This window comes from Fistularia commersonii, chromosome 22 (genome assembly GCF_037954325.1).
Source record: "Fistularia commersonii isolate RoL2024-O1a breed Wild chromosome 22, RoL_Fcom_v1.0, whole genome shotgun sequence".
NCBI lineage: Eukaryota > Metazoa > Chordata > Actinopteri > Syngnathiformes > Fistulariidae > Fistularia > Fistularia commersonii.
Window position 1 is genome coordinate 3,939,407 of NC_141305.1, and position 19,724 is coordinate 3,959,130.

Here is a 19,724-nt window from a genome sequence, read left to right on the forward strand (position 1 = left end):
TTTAATATTTAAAATATGTATTGTTTCCCTTGCACAACAGCATAAACATATATGGCTCAACACAATTGTGTATATTTTTAGATAAGGTAAGATAAGTCAAGTCAAGTCAAGTCAAGTCAAGTCATATGTCGTAGATCCCCATAGGGGAATTTCTTGTCATAGCAGCGCCACAATGGCAATATCAATAAATATGATCATGAATATTTAGAAAAGAAACAATATAAGGAAAAGCAAAATGGAACTGGCAACCTTTGGAAAAACGACAATGACCAAACCATTTCTTGTAAATAACCAGGTTAGAAGGAACTGACTTAGAATGTCCTAACATCCATCCATTGCTGGTCGCTTATCCTGCACTCAGTTGCAGGAGTTGGGTTTACACCCTGGACCGGTCATCAGTCAATCGCAGGGCCACATAAGAAAGACAGACAACTATTCACTCAGTCATGGGGGGCAATTTTTCCCAAATTTCCTCCAATAAACCTGCAGCGTGTTTTTGCACTGTTGGAGGAAACTGGAGAAATAAGTCAAATAACTCAGAGTGAGTGAACCCTGCCTCTCTCTAGGCGCCAGCCTCTCCCGTGACCATGAGTGCAGGACATCGCGGGTGTACAAAGAAAAAACGTTTCTGATCGACGTCGTAAGGTTTGATCCAAAAAAAAAGTTCATCAGTAAAAGAGATTTTTACATCAATTTTTTTGCTGCTCTCTATTTATCCGTAGATTCTTTTTGTCTTGCTATCTCCTGTCTTCTGCCTTTCTATTTATATTTTTATTCATATTTATTTCCTTTTTTTTGACATTATAACTTATGCTCCTACATATATATATATATGAATATTTCTATATAATGTGTGAGTGAGAGGGTGAATGGTTGTATGTATCTATTTTTCATGCGAATGACAGGGTGAGTTGTATGTGTCTTTATAATTTGCAAATGAATGAATGTTTCGAAAGAGGAGCGACACAGGCAATATTTGGAACAAACCATTTTTTGGGGGAATAATTATATGATCATGAAAATATACAGTTTAAGGTCAGATCCGTGAATACTGATGCTCATGGAAAAAAAGCGTTTGCAGTAATTTGAAGTAAATGATCTGGTTTTATGAAAGTATAAAGTGAACCGGATACAGCAGCTGAGGCCTTTGGAAAACAACATCCGTGACTTCAATAGTTAGATTCAACCGATTTACTCGCGGAATTTGAATAATTTAAATAATTCATCATTTCGTGGAGCGGGACGGGGCTGGACAAACGTGCAGCGGACAAATGAATGAATGAATGAATTGTGTCACCTTTCAGATCCACGTCTACAGCCTGGAGACGTGCACGCTGCAGGCATGCGTTGGCAGCTCGGCGGGAGACTTCACCTGCCTGGGCCTGAGCGAAGCCTGCCCTCACCTGCTGGTGTGTGGAAACAAAGACCGCAGGTACGAGCATGTCACAACATCACTATATGTACTGGTGTCTAGAAGATAAAAAGTGTTTAGGACAAAGAATACAACTGTGTGTGTGAGTAGATGGTGTTCAGACACTAAGCTATCAGCTGTCTGCACAGTTTAGCCTATATTTATTATTTTTAATATTTTATTTATTTATTTATTTATTTTTTTGGCTGGCTGGTTTAGCCTATACTTTATATTTTTCACAATATTTTATTTTACTTTTTAAATATTTTTTTGCTGGCTGAGGACATCAACCACTACTTGAAATATGCAGAACGGTCACGTTTCTACTTGAGGTTTCTAAGAGGCGCTTTAGCAAATAGCGGGTTGAAGACGGCTGAACAACAACAACAACAACATGTCTTCTTCTTCTTATTTTTATTCTTATTCTCATTCTTATTCTTATTGTTATTACTATTATTATCATTATTATTAGGCAACCAGTTTTTTTTTTTAATTATTATTTTTATACAACTGATTGCTGTTCTTTCTTTTAAACATTACTATTACCATTATTATTACACAATCACCTGCTGTTTAATATTATTATTTCTATTATTATTTTTGTTGTAGTTGCCGTTGCCGCTATTGCTTTAACAATGTTATAGTATTATTATTACTATTACTACACAATTAGTTGCTGGTTTAAAACTATTGTTGTTGTTGTTGTTATTCTTCTTTTTTCTTTATTATTGTGATTGGTAACACATCAGAAATTCTGTTAATTCTGGCGTGTATTTTAAGTCATTTATTATTGAAAGATTTTTAGGTCCTTTTCAAGACTTTCAAGACTTTCGTTTACTTTCATGTGTGTTTTCCGTGACACTTTAACCAAATTTCATATTACTTTCTTCAGTCGTATCCGTATCGTATTCTGATTTTCTGTTAAAATATCTGCTCACATTTATCTCCGTGCTGTTTAAACCCCTCCTCCTCCTGCTCCTCATCATCACCTGTGATGATAAAGAGGATCTCCCGCATAGCACACACACACACAGAGACACACACACACACACACACACACACACACTATGCATGCACGCGTCGCTAACCTGGCTCTCCGGATGAGGAAAAGGACACATAAAAGAGCCATTCTCATCTATTCTGCGTTTGTTAAAGGCGGCGGCGGTGGCGCCCGGGCTGGCAGGGGACGGCCGAATCCCCGGCGTGTCTTTGTCCAGAGCCGCCCCCGCCGCTTCCATTCACCCCCGAATCCATCTGGCTGTTAAGTAGTTGGCTTAAAGCGAACGACAGACACATCATATTGTCTGTAGCCGGCGTTTCTCCTCTCCTCCGCTAGTTAGGATGCCTAGCAACCATTCAGAGGGACACAAAGTGATCAGCTGAAGATTCCCTCTTCTGTCCGGGACCGAGAGGAGACGGTCAACATTGTTTTTGTCTTTCAGAGACATAATTCGACAGCGGCGTCTCGGGCGAAGAATTCAAATGCTTGTCGTTGTTGCCAGGGGTTTCGAGCCCTCGTCCAATTCCTTTCTGTTTTTTTTTAAGCTTTGCTCTCTGGTAGATGGTGTGTTTTGTTTAGAGGAACGCACACACACACACACACACACACACGTGTACACCGACAGCGGCTTGGCTCCTTCGCTTTGGCCCCGGCTGATGCGGCGATCGTGGACAAATGGGGGAACAGTCCGCGATCTTGGCCCCTTTAACAGCTCCCCCCTTAAAAAAAAAAAGAAAAAAAAAAAGAAAAGAAAGAAAAACAAAGCCTAATGCCTCCCTTTTTTCCCCCCAAATGAGTTTTATCCCTCTGTTTTCCTTCGTTTTTTTACCAGATTCGCTGGGTCTTTGTGTGTGCACATCACCATATTTGTTCACTGTCAAAAATCAAACGTTCGAATGATAAAATACATATTTCACGTGGCCTTTTTGAAACGTCCGACAGGTTTTTGCGCTCATTATCGCCCGATATCTTCCTTATCTCAAGGAAGATGTAATTTATGCGGTGCCAAATCCAGCTGATGAGCCACAGAAGCAGCTCCCTTTTAGCGCCGCACAAGCCTCGGTGAGATCGCGGCTCAACGCCGACGGCCTTCTGAGTAGAAAGAGAGAGCGAGGATTTGGGATTTCGATGTACGAACCAGTAACACCAACAGCTACATGCTAATAGTTGAAATTGTACAATTCCAGCTTTGGTTTTCATTAAAGGGCGAACTACGGTGGACGATAGATCAAGCCGTGCCGCCATGCCACCGAGAAGATGTAAATTTACGATCATGCTAGCGTAATGCTAACTGTTTGCAGAAAAAAAAGGGTTAGAAGCCTTTTTTCAAACGGGGAGGCGGCGATTGAGATTAGAAGACGGTTCTGCAGAAGAGGAGCTCGGAAAGTGAACATTGAACGCTCAGACCCTCGTTTTGAGAGCATAGAGATCTCAGATTTAAGCATTTGTTGATGACATAGGCGAGCCGATCCCTTCGAGGTCATATTCTAATCAGTTTCAGGTGCAGTTTTGGCTCAAATTCTGTTAAATTGATGTTATGGCCGTTCTCTTGATGGTGTCCAATCCGTCTTACGTCAGTTTTAAGGTCCTTTTTTTCCGAAGTTAACTAAAGATGACCTTGACTATTCACCGACGAGGCTTTTGTATCAGTCGAAATTCCTGCCGCGGGGTGGCTTCTGTTCCCAGCCAGGGTTTTTCAGCGTCGGAGCGTCGAGTCCACTCTCATCTGACGCTGGAAAACCAACTCCTCCCGAGTTTCTCGGCACTTTTCTTATCGGATGGAGCGTCTCCTGTTTAATGTAAACGAGTCTGGCCTGTCGCGTCGGTCCACCTCTGCCAGTAATGTCGCGCCCTTCATTGTGAAAACGTGCGTTCCCATCACGTAATGCCACTAAAACGGGCAAAACTAGCCGCGCACAACAAGCCCGCCGTGCCCACTTACACATTTAACCCTAATTCTTTTAAAAACTGTTGGACGGCGGGCCGAAAGTCTGCCCGGGTCCCCAAAGCAAATTTGATTATGGTAATGAAGTGTTGGACGGAGGTGGAGTCTGGACCGAGTCTGTGCCGGATGCTTTTAGCTGTAATAAAGTCACAATGACAACAGATGGAGCCGAGGGTGGGGGGGCGGCTCCCGAGACCCCCCCCGTCCGCCGTACGCACTGGCGGGATATTGATGACAGCCGAGCAAAACCGGAGGCTTCGAAAACAAAGAGAGATTTAAAGACTGTTAAGAATGATCCTACAACTTAAAAGTAATAGCTTTCTATTTATATTCTTATTCATATTTTTATTCATATTTATTTCCTCTTTTTTTGACATTATGACTTACCCTGCCGTGACAAAAAAAATATATCTATATAGAGATAAAGAAAGTTTTTCCCACACATACATCTATATATATATATATATAGATGTATGTGTGGGAAAAACTTTGTTTTCCTATGTTTCTGAAGTTTTGTTTTTTTTGGTGGGGTGTAATTTAAATATGTGTATTTTTAATCTTGTTTTATTGTTCCATTTGTCCTAATTGCCCGATATAAAATGAATGCACTATACTAGGCATTTTTACTATATAAGACACACTTTTAATAATACACTTAAAAGTGAATGAATCAAAAGTAACCTGAAAAATGTTATTGCAATGTGCCAAACAATGTTCAGGTTGTTTAGCAAGTTTTGTTCTTAATTTCTGATAATTTTTAGTTTTTATTTTATTTTATTTTATTCTATTTTATCTTATTTTGGTTTGATTATTTTCCTATCTTCCATGATGTTTTCAAGTATTCATTTTCAGAAAGAAAAACAAGCAATTTCCTTGGAAAGAGAAAAAAAGAATAAATATATTTTATTAATTGCATTTAAAAATGTATATTTTATGTCTACACTCTTTTTTCCGAATCGTATCTAATTTTTAGTTAATTTCTGAGAATCTTCATGTTCTTCATCAAATTATAAAACGTTTCTATTTGAGGCTTCTTCTATGTCTGACATCTCCATCCTCCTCTCATCCATCTCTTTGTTTAAGAATCGGCTCAAAACTCATCTTTTTCAGGAAGCGCATCTATGTAGTTAGCACTAAGCTAGCCCCAAGTAATGCTAACATAGGCTTACTCTGCAAAGGGATATCCCATAATGCACCACTCATTCCTCCTCCTCTTCCTGTCCAGTCCACACTGATGTCCCTTCATCAATGCCATCTCCATTTCTTTTATGAATATTATTGCGCGATGTTAGCTACTAGCATGTAACGGTTCGCGCTAGAGGAATGAGATCGCGGGATCGGTCGAGGCGGAAGGCCGCCCACATCAAGCTGGGCTCTGTCAGAGTTTTCTGCTCAGGTAAAGGCGGTGTTTCCTTCCCGCCGTTGCCGGTTCATGTAGAATCTAGATTGTAGATCATCTTAAAAAGTTGTGGTCCAGACCTGCCGGACATGGAAGGTGTCGAAAGACAACCGGCTGTATAAAAGAAATCCGGCTTTACTTGAACAAACCCTGGTTTTGTTCCCGCCCCGAGGAGAACAGTCCACGTTGAGTCCCTGGAAAAACATCCGCTTCCCTTTCCATTTGTCTTCGGCCCATCAGCCGAACACCGAAGCCTCCTCCACCTCTCCCGCCTCCGCCAAACACATCCACAGTGTCCGTTTTGTCTGCGAATGAATGCCGTCTTTCACAGACGCTCCCGGCGTGCAGGAAGTCTAATCAAAGATCGCCGCGCTCCAAATGACTGCCGCCATTCTTCCGGGCCGAACCCTCTCCTCGTGACCACCCTCTGTCTTTGCAGGGTGAGAGTGTACGACCTGCGGGCCGGCGGCGCCGCAGCGGCGTCGCTGTACGCCCACCACCTGGGCGTCACCGCGGTGCAGGGCGACGACTGGAAGGTGGTTAGCGGCGGCGGCGAGGGGCTGGTGTGCGTGTGGGAGACCAGGATGGGAACCAAGCTGTGGGAGATGCACAACAGGTGGGAGGTCATTTCGTCCATGTTTTTTCTGGAGTCTGGATGTTCTACATCAGGGGTCTCAGACTCATGGCCTGCGGGCCAATTGTGGCCCTCGGAACATATTTTGTGGCCCCCTGCCTGAAATCAAATTTTTGTGTTAGTTTTGCCAGCGCGCCTTCTCTCACATGCATCCGGGGGTTTTATACAGCGGGTTTCATAAAAAAAAAAAAAAAAAAAAAAAAAAAAAAAACGGCAAGGAAAAAAGAAAAAGCAACTGCAATGTATTTTTTGCTTTAAAATTTGAAAATCAAAATGATTTTTTGCTAAAAAAAAAAGATCTTTTCTTATTTTGATTAAAATAAATAAATAAATAAATAAATAAAACTGGCAAAACTAAAAAGATTGATTTAATAATCAGAATAGCCTTGTAAACATTATACCTCCTCTTATACATACTAACAATCAATTTTCTAATAAATTCTAGTGGCAAATTTTCCCACAGTGACAAGATTTTCTCTTTTAACTCAACCATATTTTTCGGGTATAATTTTGTGATTTCATCAATTCTTTTTAAATATTAATGTATATATATAATATTTATTATATTAGCAATTCATTTGTCACATATTTTTTATAGGAACAGTTCATTACATGTAAAGATTTTAATAATTTACAGGACTGTCTCAGAAAATAGGAATATTGTGAAGTTCTTTATCTTCTGTAATGCAATTCCAAAAACAATGGTGGATTCATTACAAAACAACTGAAATATTGCAAGCCGTTTATTATTTTAATATTTCTGATTATGGCTTACATCTTAAGAAAACTCAAAAATCCTATCTCAAAATATTAGAACATCATGAAAAAGTAAATTTTGTTTTTTTAATTGCATTACAGAAGATAAAAAAAATCTTTATCACAATATTCTAATTTTCTGAGACAGTCCTGGACTTAAGTGTTACTTCTAGGTAATTTACTGGTCCGGCCCCCTTGACATCAAATTAGACCGTCTGCGACCCCTGGACCAAAATGAGTTTGATACCCGTGTTCTAGATTGTAGTTTATTTTGTATTTATAGCGAATTAAAATAGTCCTCGTGTTCTGTGCAACCTCGCTGCCGTTAAATCCTAAGGTTTCCCTTGTTTCCAACACACAGGCACCCCGTGAGACACGTGAGGTTCAACACCAGCACCCTGGTCACCGCCAACATCCCAGATGACAAGTCTCCTCGGGGGGCCTGCATCACCGACGACGACCTCACCGCTCACCGCAGGTCACCGCCGCCACTCCCACTCCGTCCCCGGGGGGGTCTTTGACTCACCGTCGCCGCTTCCACGACTCGAATATGCCGTCGAATGCGCCAACGAGACGGCGACGCCGCAGCCGGTCCGTCCGCTCCGACGAGCCATTTTTAATGTTTTACTGTCACCCATTAGTTACCTTGTTTGGGTCGATGTTGCAGAATTCTGAGAGAACTTGTTTCGTCTTTAAGACTTTAACTAATCATTGATTGATGGTTTGGACACATGAACAAGAAGTGTAAATACCTTCCCTTCTACTGATGCTTTCTTAGAAACTGCAGTGGAACCTCGACTTACAAGTGCAAATTTTCCGAGATACAAGTCAATTTTTTTTTTTTTTTGCTTCGTGATCCGAGCCCAAATCTGAGTTATGACCGAGCGGGGTGAGCGTTTGACGCCGCCGTGAATTATTTTTTTAAAAGTAACACCCTGATGTCTTCTGTGTTTTTAGGCACCGGGGAGTGGTCTGCCATTACGACTTTTCGGAGGGCACCAGCAGCCATGACCACATCCTGCCCATCTGCAGGTCCGACTACATCGAGTCTCACGGCTACAACTACAACATCAACCTGGCCGTGCCGTACGACAGGCTGGCCGGCTCCCAGCCGTCCCTGTGACGGCGGCCTTCCCGTGATGCAACTGGGCGCCGTGCTCAGCGGAGGCTTGTATTCTTGTATGTCGCTCCCACCCAAAGCTTTTCGAGAGCATTTAAATATGTCGTGTCCAAATTGTTTCTGGGAAAGCAGCTGCTAGCTGAAAAGCTAATCTTGTTAGCAGGAGGCAGAAAAGGTCTTCGTGAATCAGGCTTTTTTTTTGCTCATCATGGCAAAACAGTGTCAAGACTAGCTACTCAATATTAATTAGCATTTAGAATTTATCTTCAACATGTCCATCCTGGATTCCATGTTCGCGGGCGGGCACACCGACGCTCGCTTTTAGCTTGACGTGAAACCAAATAAATTCCCAGTAAGAAAAGTAATAATGACGAAAATCAGTTTGAAAAGACATGCAAACTTTTTGAGGTATTTCACGTTTTAGCCGTTTTCGACGTAATGCCTGGGGCGCCGTTTGTTAGCCCCTTTTGGATTTCCAAGCTAAACAAACCAAACTCAACTTAGAAAGCGAGAACTTCAAATCTTGCTGGAAAAATGACATACTAGATAAGAACGTCCATCATACTGTCATTCATAACGCGGAGAAACTCTTGCATAGAATCAGGAATGTTTTATTACTTGGTTGATGTGAGCTAGCACATTAGCGTCCATAAGTTATGCTATGCTCAGGTGCTCTGTAATCAAATCTTTGAATATTTTCTAGTTTGTTTTTAGATGTCAACATCTCTGTTTATTCCACGTAACTCAGAAGAATGAAGATATTTGTTTATATTTTCTATATGGCAGGGATTAATGTTTCCTCCCGCTGTCCAAAAACCTTCAGGAGATTCATCAGAGACCCTGAATTGTCCAGACGTGTTTTTTTTTTTTCTCTTGCCCAATAATGAATGAATATATTTTTAGTTTGTTAGCTGTTAGTTTCTTTTCATTGTATTGTCCTATTTCTAATTAATTCTTTTTATTAAAAAGTGTTGATGGAGTCATAACCTTGAAAGCAAATACTGCAAATACCACTGAAGTCCGCCGTGGAGGATGTGCACGTAGTACTTCACGACTATGAGTAGCTGTATTTTCAACCAGATTGTCAATTTTACCTAAAGCACGTTGGATTCAATTTTTCCCACATAAGCCAAAATCTGTCATTTTTAACAAGAAAGTACCGTATTTCTTAAATCTGTCAGGAAGTTGTTATTTTTTTTTCCCAGTCTTACAGAAACTGTCAAATACACAAATCGCAAGATTTGCCGAAAAATACTTCAATTCACTTATGCAATTTTAGAAGACAGAGGAGTTCGATCGCTGTAAAAACACACATTTATAAAATGCCATTGTTAGTTTTATTCAGTTTTATCAAACGTTAATTTGAGTATTTTGGATCATTATCGTCATTTTAGTCGGAGGGTTTTCATTTGTTTGCCGCTGATTGAACATAAAAAACATAAAGGAACAGACTGAAGGCCTGTTCATCCTCCGTGGGGAAGCAGTAGATTTATTCCGCCTCCCGGGAGCCACAAAAGCCAAACAATGCCTTTCTGTTCCGGCCGCCGCGGGTCTGGGAGTCTTCGCAGCTTGACCTCCGACGCGTCATCACCTCCTTGAATTATCGCGTGATCGGTCTGAAATTTGAAGTGGGAGCGCGGCCAAGCAGGGAAAAAGTCTTGGTTGTGCAGCGATGGCTCGTTTTGAGGATAAAAGTATGAAAATCCATTCCCAAAAAGGTGTCGGCGGGGCCTTTTGAGGACTTGCCGGGATTGTTCCACTTGAGTTTCTCGCGAAAGTATGAAACATCACGCCTAAAAATAACGAGTTCTCGCTTCTGGCGGAGGATGCAGAGGCCTTGGCACTTTAGCTCGCCTCTCAGGAAGCGGTTTGTTGATTTAAAAAAAAAAGAAAAAAAAAACACGTGACTCCTTCAGGAGCTTGACTTTCCGCAGCGCATGGTGGTCGTGTCCATGTCCAAGAAGCGGATGTGCATCCTGGATTCCATCTCCAGACCTTTTAAAATCTGACGACGAAACAAAAATTCGGTAAAATTCGCGAACGCGTCGTAGTTTGCGACGATCAGCGTGTAAATTTGTGCGAACCTGTTGGAAATGCTCGAACGTGATCCCTTCATAAAAGTCATCCGGTCCCTGAAAAACGACAAAGTTCACCTCGGTTGAGTTTTCAGCGAGACCAACGCTGCGGCCATGTTTGTAGTTTTTCAATTCCTTTTGAGTGTGCGTTACCATGTGCGGCACGTTGGTGCTCGCCACCTCCAACATGGCGGCGTCCGCGATGGCCTTGGCGGCTTCCAGCCCGATGGCGCCGCTTTTAGACAGCAGCTCCTCGACCACCTGGGGAGAGGAGGACACACACCGTTGACTGCTGCAGGACATCCAGCCTGGAGACCCTTTGGTTCTAACTAAATGAAATGCCTCAATCCACTTACTTATATCATATGCAAAATATGATATACACATATGCAATATTTTTGTATTTTGCATCTAAAATGTTAATTTATGTGTATATGTGTATATATAACTTTTATACATGTAGCATATATATAGATATACATATATATATATATATAACTTTTCAAATATGTATGAATGCATGTATATGTTTATTATCTATATAAAACATGTATATACATAAATGTATAACTTTTATGTATATACATAGCTTTTCTGGTTAGTACTTGCTCATACATATTGAGTGTGTGTATTGTGTGTACATTTACATACATATTCAATTTAAATGAACAAGCAATGACCTGAAAATAAATAAAATATGAAAAGTACAAGGATTATATATATATATATATACACAAATGTCATCACTAGAAAAAAAATATATGTAGAAATATATATGTTATGCATATACAACTTTTATATATATTTATAACTTAAATATAAATGAGCATCTACTCATTTAAATTCAACATGTACAAATATATGTGTGTGTGTGTGTGCGACCTTACATATATATATATATATATATATATATATATATATATATATATATATATATATATACACATACATACATACATACATACATATATATGAGGTCGTTGGTATGCGTGAGGGGGATACAGAGAATAGGGATGGATGAATGGATGGAGAAGGTTGATTTGCGGTGGCGACCCCTGAAGGGAAAAGCCGAAAGGAGAAGATATGTAGATATACATATATATATTACTTTTCATATATGTGGATTTATGTATATTTATATATAAACACACACACACACACACACATATATATATATGTATGTGTGTGTGTGTACATATATATATATAACTTTCAAGTCATTACTTGCTTATATATATGTATATATAGACAAATGTATGTATATAAGTATGTTCAATTTAAATGAGCAAGTACTAACGTGAAAAGTATTTGTAATTTGCTCTTAATAACAATGTAATTTATGTATATGTATATATATATATATACATATATATTTACATATCCACGATTGTGAGTGTCATCGCTAGAAAATGTATGAAAATTTAAAAGAAAATTTCAAATGCAATTCCTTTAATTGGATTTATTGTTTTGTTAAAAACAAGAAAATTACAGAAAAAATAAAATCAGAATTAAGTTGCATGATGACAGAAAATACAATTAGTTGAGGGAAAAATGTTGCTCAAAATCGGAAGTATATTACTTTCTTGTTTGTTTGTTTATATATGTATGTGTGTGTGTGTATACATACATCGATAGTTATATGTATATATCTAGATATATATATACATATATTTATTAACTTTGAAATATAAATATATATATATATCTTATACATATAGATATGCAGATATAGACACACACATAAAAAAATAAATAAACACACACACACATATATATATATACATACATATATACATATATACATTACTTTTCATATATATATGGATATATGTCTATGTATATATATATGAATATAAATAACTTTTATATATATGTATATATAACTTATATATATATATATATATATAAATATATATACTTATATATATAACTCTTCAGGTCATTACTTGCTTATACATATGTATATACATCTATATATACATATATCTATATGTACATGTTCAATCTACATGCGAAAGTACGAAACTGAAAAGTATTTGTATTTGCTTCTAATTAAAATATGTAATTTATAAATATGTGTCTATATATATATATATATATATATGCATATATTTATAAATCCACAATTGTGAATATCATCGCTACAAAATGTATGAAAATTTGAAGGAATATTTCAAAAACAATTCCTTTAATTGGATTTATTGATTTGTTAAAAACAAGAGAATTACAGAAAAAATAAAATTAATTAAGTTGCATGATAACAGAAAATACAATTAGCTGAGGGAAAAATGTTGCTCAAAATTGGAAGTATATTACTTTCTTGATTGTTTGTTTATATAAACAAACAATCAAGAAAGTAATATACTGTGTGCTGTGTATGTATGCTGTGTGTATATACATACATGGATTGTTATATGTATATAAATCTTTATATAGAAACATACATTAACTTTTATATACATATATATATCTTCTACATAGGTATGCAGATATACACACACACACACATATATATATATATAACTTGTCAGGTCATTATTTCCCCATTTATGTGTGTATATATATATATATATATACATATTAATAAATAAATATATATATATATAGAGAGAGAGATATGTGCAACTATAACTTTTATTCATTCATATATATATATATATATATATATACACACACACACACACACTTATACATGCTCATATTCCATTTAAATGAGGAAATAATGACCTGGAAAGGATTTGTATACAGGATTCACAATTTTCATATCTCACGTTTAATAAAAAATTAATTTGAATGTAAAATTTGTATATATATGTATGTATATGTATATATATATATATATATATATATACTTATATATGTATGTGTATATATATATATATATATATATATGCTTATACATATATATATATATGTATATGATAATAAAATTAGCTGAGGCCAAAAACATTGCTGAAAAATCAGAGGGACATTACCTGTTGTCTGTATATACATATATCCAGAGATTTATATATTCATCTATATTTATCTATATATACAAATATAGAGAGAAATATATATGTATTAACACACACAACATATATATATAACTTCTATTTGTATATTTATAGATATACAGAAACACATACATTACTTTTCAGGTAATGATTCGCTCATTTTAATCGAACGTTTCTATTTATATATATATACACACACATGCTTATATATGTTCATATTCAATTTAAATGAGGAAGTAATGACCTGAAAATGTTTCGTATTTTGCATTTAATAAAGATGTAACTTATATATGTGTGTGTGTATGTGTATGTGTGTGTGTGTGTTTGTGTGTGTGTATATATATATTTTTTTTATATGTATATGAATATGCATATGTGTATGTATATGTATATGTATATGTATATGAATATGTATATGTATATGGATATGAAAATACAATTAGCTGAGGGCAAAACAATGCTCAAAATCAGAGGGATATGACCTTCCTGTATGTTGTGTGTATATAAATATTTAGAGAGATTTATATATGTATTTATATTTATTTATATATACATATATATAGAAATATTTTTATAATAACATATTCATAACTTTTATTTGTATATATATATATATATATATATATAGATAGATAGATAGATAGATAGATAGATAGATAGATAGATAGATAGATAGATAGATAGATAGATAGATATAGAAATACACATATATTTCTTTTCTGGTCATCACTTGCTACATATCCTCTTCTTTTATATATATATATATATATGTGAATGTTCAATTTAAATGAGAGAGTAATGACCTGAAAAGGATTTGTGTCTGCATTTTTAATAAAGATGTAATGTATATATACATAAAATTTATATTTTATTTATTTTGTTTTATCTTATTTTTTTCCATGACTGGGTTAATATTCCTGCTTTATATTAATAACAAGGTCTCCGTTCAGTTTATCTGGTAGGTTAAGAATCTTGTTTACATTCATGGCTGCTGTGAAAACAAAAACAAAGCCTCTTGTAGTTCCCTCCTTAGAATTACTACAGGAGGTGAACGGACCCTGATCTTCCTGGTTTAAAGACAACCTTTAAGCGATTGCATTTTTTTTTTTCACGAGTCATAAAAACTACAACAGTGGGGTGATTTTAAAAAGGAAAAAAAGAAAAGCAAAATGTTCAAAGTCCAGCTTTTTATAGTTTGTGCAAACACACACCGCCGATAAACCACCCAAATAAAATAACTGTGTCTCCGGCGCAACGTCGAGCGGTTCGATTTCGTCTGTACGTTACAGGCCCCTGAACACACTGCTCGAGCGTCACTTTTATTTCTGTTATTTTGTTCAGACTGGGGGCGGAGGTCCTTACCTTCCGGTATTCTTCCAGGGTGATGGTGCCGTCGTGGTCGGTGTCATGCATGTTGAACAGGACTGCGGTTTCGGGGAAGACAAAAAGGGGGAAATGGGTTGCTGGTTGTTTTATTCAGTTCTTCCTGTTCGTTGTGAAATTAGAGAAAGCTAAATAAAGCCGGCATGTTGCGTGCATCACCTTTGCCTTCCGCTGTAGTTTCTAGATTAAAATAAAGGTATCTTTCAGGGCTCTAACTCGATAAAAATATTTGTTAATATGTAAAACCATGTCGGATAGACTAATCTTTTATTTTATATGTTAACATTCATGAGTAGGGAAAATCCAAACCACAATATTCACAAGTTATTCACAAACAATGTTTCTTGGTTAGCTAGAGGAAGCACAGGAAGGTGATTAGCTTAGCTGTAGCACGGCAACTTTGTTAGCTTCGGGCAATAATCATTTGTTTAGAAAGCTAATACACAATTTGGTCAGATAAGACGATAAAGACTATTGGTTATTTTTCCGTAACACAACTTGCTGGTTAGTATTGGGCAGGAAAATTAATTGGCTTTAGGCTCAAGTTCAAAATGGTGAAATGGTTTGCTGGCTCGGCTAGCTACCCTGAGCTCCTCACGGTAGCTACTCACGGTGAATGTTTGGCAGCAAAATGAATTGGTTATTCTTAGGCTCAAAGGTAACACTGTGGTTAAAATATGGTTAGCTAGCTTGGCTAACTTTAGGTAACAAAAGTAATTTGTTAAATCTAATTCTATAAAAAGCTTTAAAAAGCTTTAGGCTACATTTCTTGTTTTGCTTTATTCATCAACTCCACCGCTAGCGCTATTCTTGAACATGAATTGGTCAGATCTAGCTAACTCACGCTTGGTAAAGTCATTGATTAGCTTAAGGCTAAAACATATCCGATTTACCTTAAGGGCAACTTCACTGCTAGCTTAGCTTAGCTCAATGCAGCTCTGTCCAAGGAACAACATGTCTTGGTCGTGGGTCGATGCTTTTGTTGTTACATCTCCTTTTTTTTTTTTGAAAAACAAAAATAAAAATGTCCCTTCCTGACACAACCAAGACACAAACCCCTCCCCTAACCATTTCTTATCTGTTCATGTGCACTTTGCTCCCTTCTTGCACCGCTCCCCGCCACCTAGATGCAGGATTTAGGTCGCATGACTCAAATGAACCTTATATGACACAAAGGTCGACCGAGGACGAAGTCACGACATATCAACAGGGACGGGGAGGGGGGGAATAATAGTTGCTTTCATTGACCGTTAAAATGCTACAAGCTTGGATTTGCTGAACTTTAATGGGGTCCACTTGAATCCACCGCTGTTCACAAAGACGATGTTCCCCCGGTGGCCAAAAGTGTCAAGTGCACCCAACAAGCTAGGACTCGACGTTGCGCAAGAAGATGACGGCGAAATCCGATATCGTGATCCGTTTCACAAAACACGCGGCGTCAGGCGTTTTTATGGTGGTGAAAAGCCAGAGCTGTGCATGTGTGTGTGTGTGTGTGTGTTCTATTCCCGACCGAAGCCACAAAAAGGGATAGAGGGTGGATTCCCGTCCATCAACACACTCTTTGCGGCATGTCAGGGACGAACAAGATCCTCACCTGTTGGCCGGTTATATCCTGCTTTTGTGCACCATGTGACCCCAACACACACTCAAACATGCACACACACACACACACACACACACACACAAACACAGCGAGCTGCCATGCAAGGCGCTAACCAGGCCATCGGAAACAACTCGGGGTTCAGTGTCAAGAGCATGTTGGCGTGCAGGTTGGGGGAGTCGGGAATTGAACCGCCGACCTCCCGAGCCACAACCGCGCCCCCCAAAACCTAAAAAAAAAAAGAGCCGCCTTCCTTACAGCGAAGTTTGTCGTTCCTCATGGCTTCCCTCTCCTCCTCCTTGGTCTTCAGCGTCGGGGGCCGGAAGTGCGACATGACCATGAGGAATTGCTCGAAACCGATTTCCTGGAAGGAGCCCCTCTCGTCCTGGTGCTGGTTCCTGGATGGGAGAGAGACACCGCGGGGCGCCGCGAGAGGTCAGTTTAGGAGGACGGGCGCGTTTGCGGATCGCGTTCCGCCGGATGATCATACAAGCGGTTTTTATTAAAGAGCCGATGTTGTGTTTCGGCCCGCGGCTTCTTCCTCAGCACGAGGACGGGCTGGCTGAGAGGCGTCACAAGACCCGCCACGGTCAGACCATGATTTTACTTTATTCGTTATTCTAGGGCGAAACTAAGTGGATCTTCGTCACAGTGCCATCTCGCGTCCAGCGGGAGGAAGTGCAATTATTTACGGGCGGATTGATGTTTGGTTTTCCACCGATGGGGGAAGATGGCTAGCTGCTAGCCACTTAGCTCTTGTCTGAGCCAATCGCTTCAGTCTCTTAAATCTGCTGCACTAATAACAACAACAACAACAACAACAACAATAATAATAATAACACCAATAATAACAATAAAAATAATCATAATAGCAGCAATAATCATAATAATGATAATGATAATGGGAGGGTGAATTGTTGTATGTCTCCATATCAAATGTGAATAACTAAGTGAATGTTTTTTTGTCCCTCCTATGTCAGTTGTTATAGAATTTATGAAGATAATAATAATAATAATAACTGTAATATATTAAAATAAAATAAGAAGATATTCAAGACAAATAACTGATCAAACAGGTCTAAATTATTATTTTAAATGAATTATTAATGTATTATTTATTTCTAAGTTTCAAATTTGAGTGAATAATAAGAAATTAGCAGGGCATTGTAGAGAAAAGAGAAACAAAAAGATCACGTTTCAGATGTAGAGTAAAATAACAGCACCACACACATCGGGTATGTAGCCAAAGAGTATGTGTGTGTGTGCATGTAGTAATAATGATGATGATAATAATAATAATAATATATTAAAATAAAAAAGTTATTCAAGGCAAATATATGATAAAAAGAAAACTCTAAATTATTATTTTTAATTTTTGTCAATTTATTATTTATTTCTAAGTTAAAAATATGGATGAATAATAGAAAATTAGCAGGGGATTATAGAGAAAAGGGAAACAAAAAGATCACGTGTCGGACGTAGGGAGTAAAATAACAGAGCACCACACACACTGGGTATGTCGCCAAAGAGTACATGTGTGTGTAATAATAATAAAGATAATAATAATAATAATATTAATAATTATAATAATAATATATTAACCCTCTCAGGCTCAAATTAAGTTGTAGTTGCAGGAAAAATCTGATATTTGGCTGTCGCAAATCTGCAACATCTGCCTGGAGAAGGTTAAAATTAAAAAAAGAAGATATTAAAGACAAATAATATATCAAACATTTCTAAATTATGGTTTTTAATTCATTATTAATTTATCATTAATGTATTTATATCTAAATTACAAATTTGAATGAATAATACAAAATAAGTAGGGAAATGTAGGGAAAGGGAAATCAAAAGATCACATGTTGGACGTTGAGAGTAAAATAAGGGGCACCACACACACTGAGCTAAAGAGTACGTGTGTGTGTGTGTGTGTGTGTGTGTGAGTTCACCTCTTATCGAAGAAGGCCTCGATGATCTGCTTCCTTATGGGATTATTGGCGAGGGCTGGGATGCTCTCCAGGTTCTCCCTGCTGCAGCACCACCAGAGGAGAGAGCCGGGGTTCAGGCCGGGGCCGCGCCGAGGCTGAGCTTCAATTATGGGATGCAGCGACAGCAATAACACAAGCCGGCGGACGATAAACAGCCACCTGGTTCGCTTTTTTTTGAAGAGCCCAATTGTTGGAATACCAACAGTGTTGTATTCTGAGACAAGTGTGCCACGTCTCCATACATGGTTATAGCTCCGTGTGTGTGTGTGTGTGTGTGTGTGTGTACATAGTTTGCCATGTTGGGCACACTTGTTCGATTTCAAATCAGCAGGAAACGTCAACAAACACCGATACGTTTGACAACATGTGTGAAATATATTGAATATAAACCAAAGAGTGACCTGATGGTGTCCTCGTTCCCGCTCAGATGCTGGAACCGCTTGTGGAGGATTTTGATCTGCTCCAAAGAAACTGACAGGAGAACATGTTAGGTCAAAGATCTGGACCGGATCATGTCTTCATCCCGTCTTGGAACGGCTCCGGGAATAATTAACCCGCCTTGACCCTCGGTGGGGAACTGTAGGGGGGGTTTTAGCCTGGATTAAGAGCATTATTTCCACTTCCTGTGGGATGGAATTGATGGAAATGTGTAGCAGCACATCCTGGGGGGGACCAGGTGTGTGTGTGTGTGTGCGTGTGCACTCACACTCACGGAGAAAACACTGACTAGGAACCGATTTATCTTTTTGGGATTATTTTAACCCGAATCTCTGATGCTCAAGTCAGACTTAATCTGGGTTCTGGATTTGATCAGGATTGATAGCTCTGGTTTTCCCGGCAATCTGAGATCAAACCTGCGATATCGGAATTTCCCCGAAACCTTTTTTTTTTTTTTTCCCCCCCGAAACCTTTTTTTTCTTTTTCTATTTCAGCCTCGGAGATGTTTTTTTTTCACGCTGTCAGAGAATAATCGGAAAACTTTGAAAAGTTTTCATATCGGATTACGAACGCGCGGTAATCCGGGTCACTTCGTTCAAACCCGGATAATCAAAACCATTTTTTTTTGTTAATCCTAATTTCTTCCTACTTACACCCAGTTTTGTCCGCCAGGTCCTGGTACTTGTGGCCAGAGCGCGTCTGCGAGGCTCCCATCGCCGCCGCCGGTCCGAGTGTGTGTGTGTATGTGTGTGTGAGAGTGTGTGCGTGTTTGTGTGATAGTATCCGGCCCAACTGGTGTGTGTGTGTGTCCTTTCCCCTTATCTGCACTCCTTTATCAACAGGTTTAAAAAAGAAAAAAAAAAAAAATCCCGGTCTGCGTCCTCAAGGTCCTACGCCGGCGCGCCCCCGCGGAGCAGCGTGACCGCGCCTCGCCGCGGGAGCGCGCCTCGCCGAGGCATCCGTATGAATGAGCTTCATT

At 38.5% G+C, this 19,724-nt stretch overlaps 2 protein-coding genes across 3 annotated transcripts in view; one reads left to right on the plus strand and one right to left on the minus strand.

The window, feature by feature from the left end:
* The window catches only part of fbxw8 (F-box and WD repeat domain containing 8), a 29,004-nt gene extending 19,759 nt beyond the window's left edge, over positions 1 to 9,245 (plus strand). Inside the window, exons 8-11 of one of the 2 annotated variants that reach the window (XR_015107872.1) lie at positions 1,305 to 1,432; positions 6,195 to 6,371; positions 7,507 to 7,736; positions 8,103 to 8,231. Coding sequence is in view for 1 of the 2 variants with exons in the window: in XM_086169791.1 (XP_086025917.1) it covers positions 1,305 to 1,432; positions 6,195 to 6,371; positions 7,507 to 7,623; positions 8,103 to 8,268 (588 nt within the window). In the remaining variant the exon portion in view is untranslated. Of the gene's footprint in view, positions 1 to 1,304; positions 1,433 to 6,194; positions 6,372 to 7,506; positions 7,737 to 8,102 lie in introns of both variants that reach the window. The other variant, XM_086169791.1, reaches the window with a different exon arrangement.
* Positions 9,246 to 9,388: 143 nt separating this feature from the next.
* On the minus strand, positions 9,389 to 19,674 carry tesca (tescalcin a). Its single transcript, XM_086169797.1, has 8 exons — positions 19,399 to 19,674; positions 18,709 to 18,778; positions 18,269 to 18,349; positions 16,578 to 16,717; positions 14,699 to 14,760; positions 10,494 to 10,601; positions 10,350 to 10,397; positions 9,389 to 10,270 (listed from the first exon to the last, which is right to left on the minus strand). Exons 1-8 carry the CDS (start codon positions 19,457 to 19,459, stop codon positions 10,178 to 10,180), a joined length of 663 nt encoding a protein of 220 aa, XP_086025923.1. The 5' UTR covers positions 19,460 to 19,674; the 3' UTR covers positions 9,389 to 10,177.
* Positions 19,675 to 19,724: the final 50 nt, after the last annotated feature.

Excerpts from the sequence above, each read along its gene's own strand:
- tesca (XM_086169797.1), bottom strand. The coding sequence starts at position 19,459 with ATGGGAGCCTCGCAGACGCGCTCTGGCCACAAGTACCAGGACCTGGCG. Across the intron at positions 10,602-14,698 it reads CCCTGGAAGAATACCGGAAG|GTGGTCGAGGAGCTGCTGTC; the intron begins GTAAGGACCTCC and ends TCCTCTCCCCAG. Across the intron at positions 10,271-10,349 it reads CGTTCGAGCATTTCCAACAG|ATTTTAAAAGGTCTGGAGAT; the intron begins GTTCGCACAAAT and ends TTTCGTCGTCAG.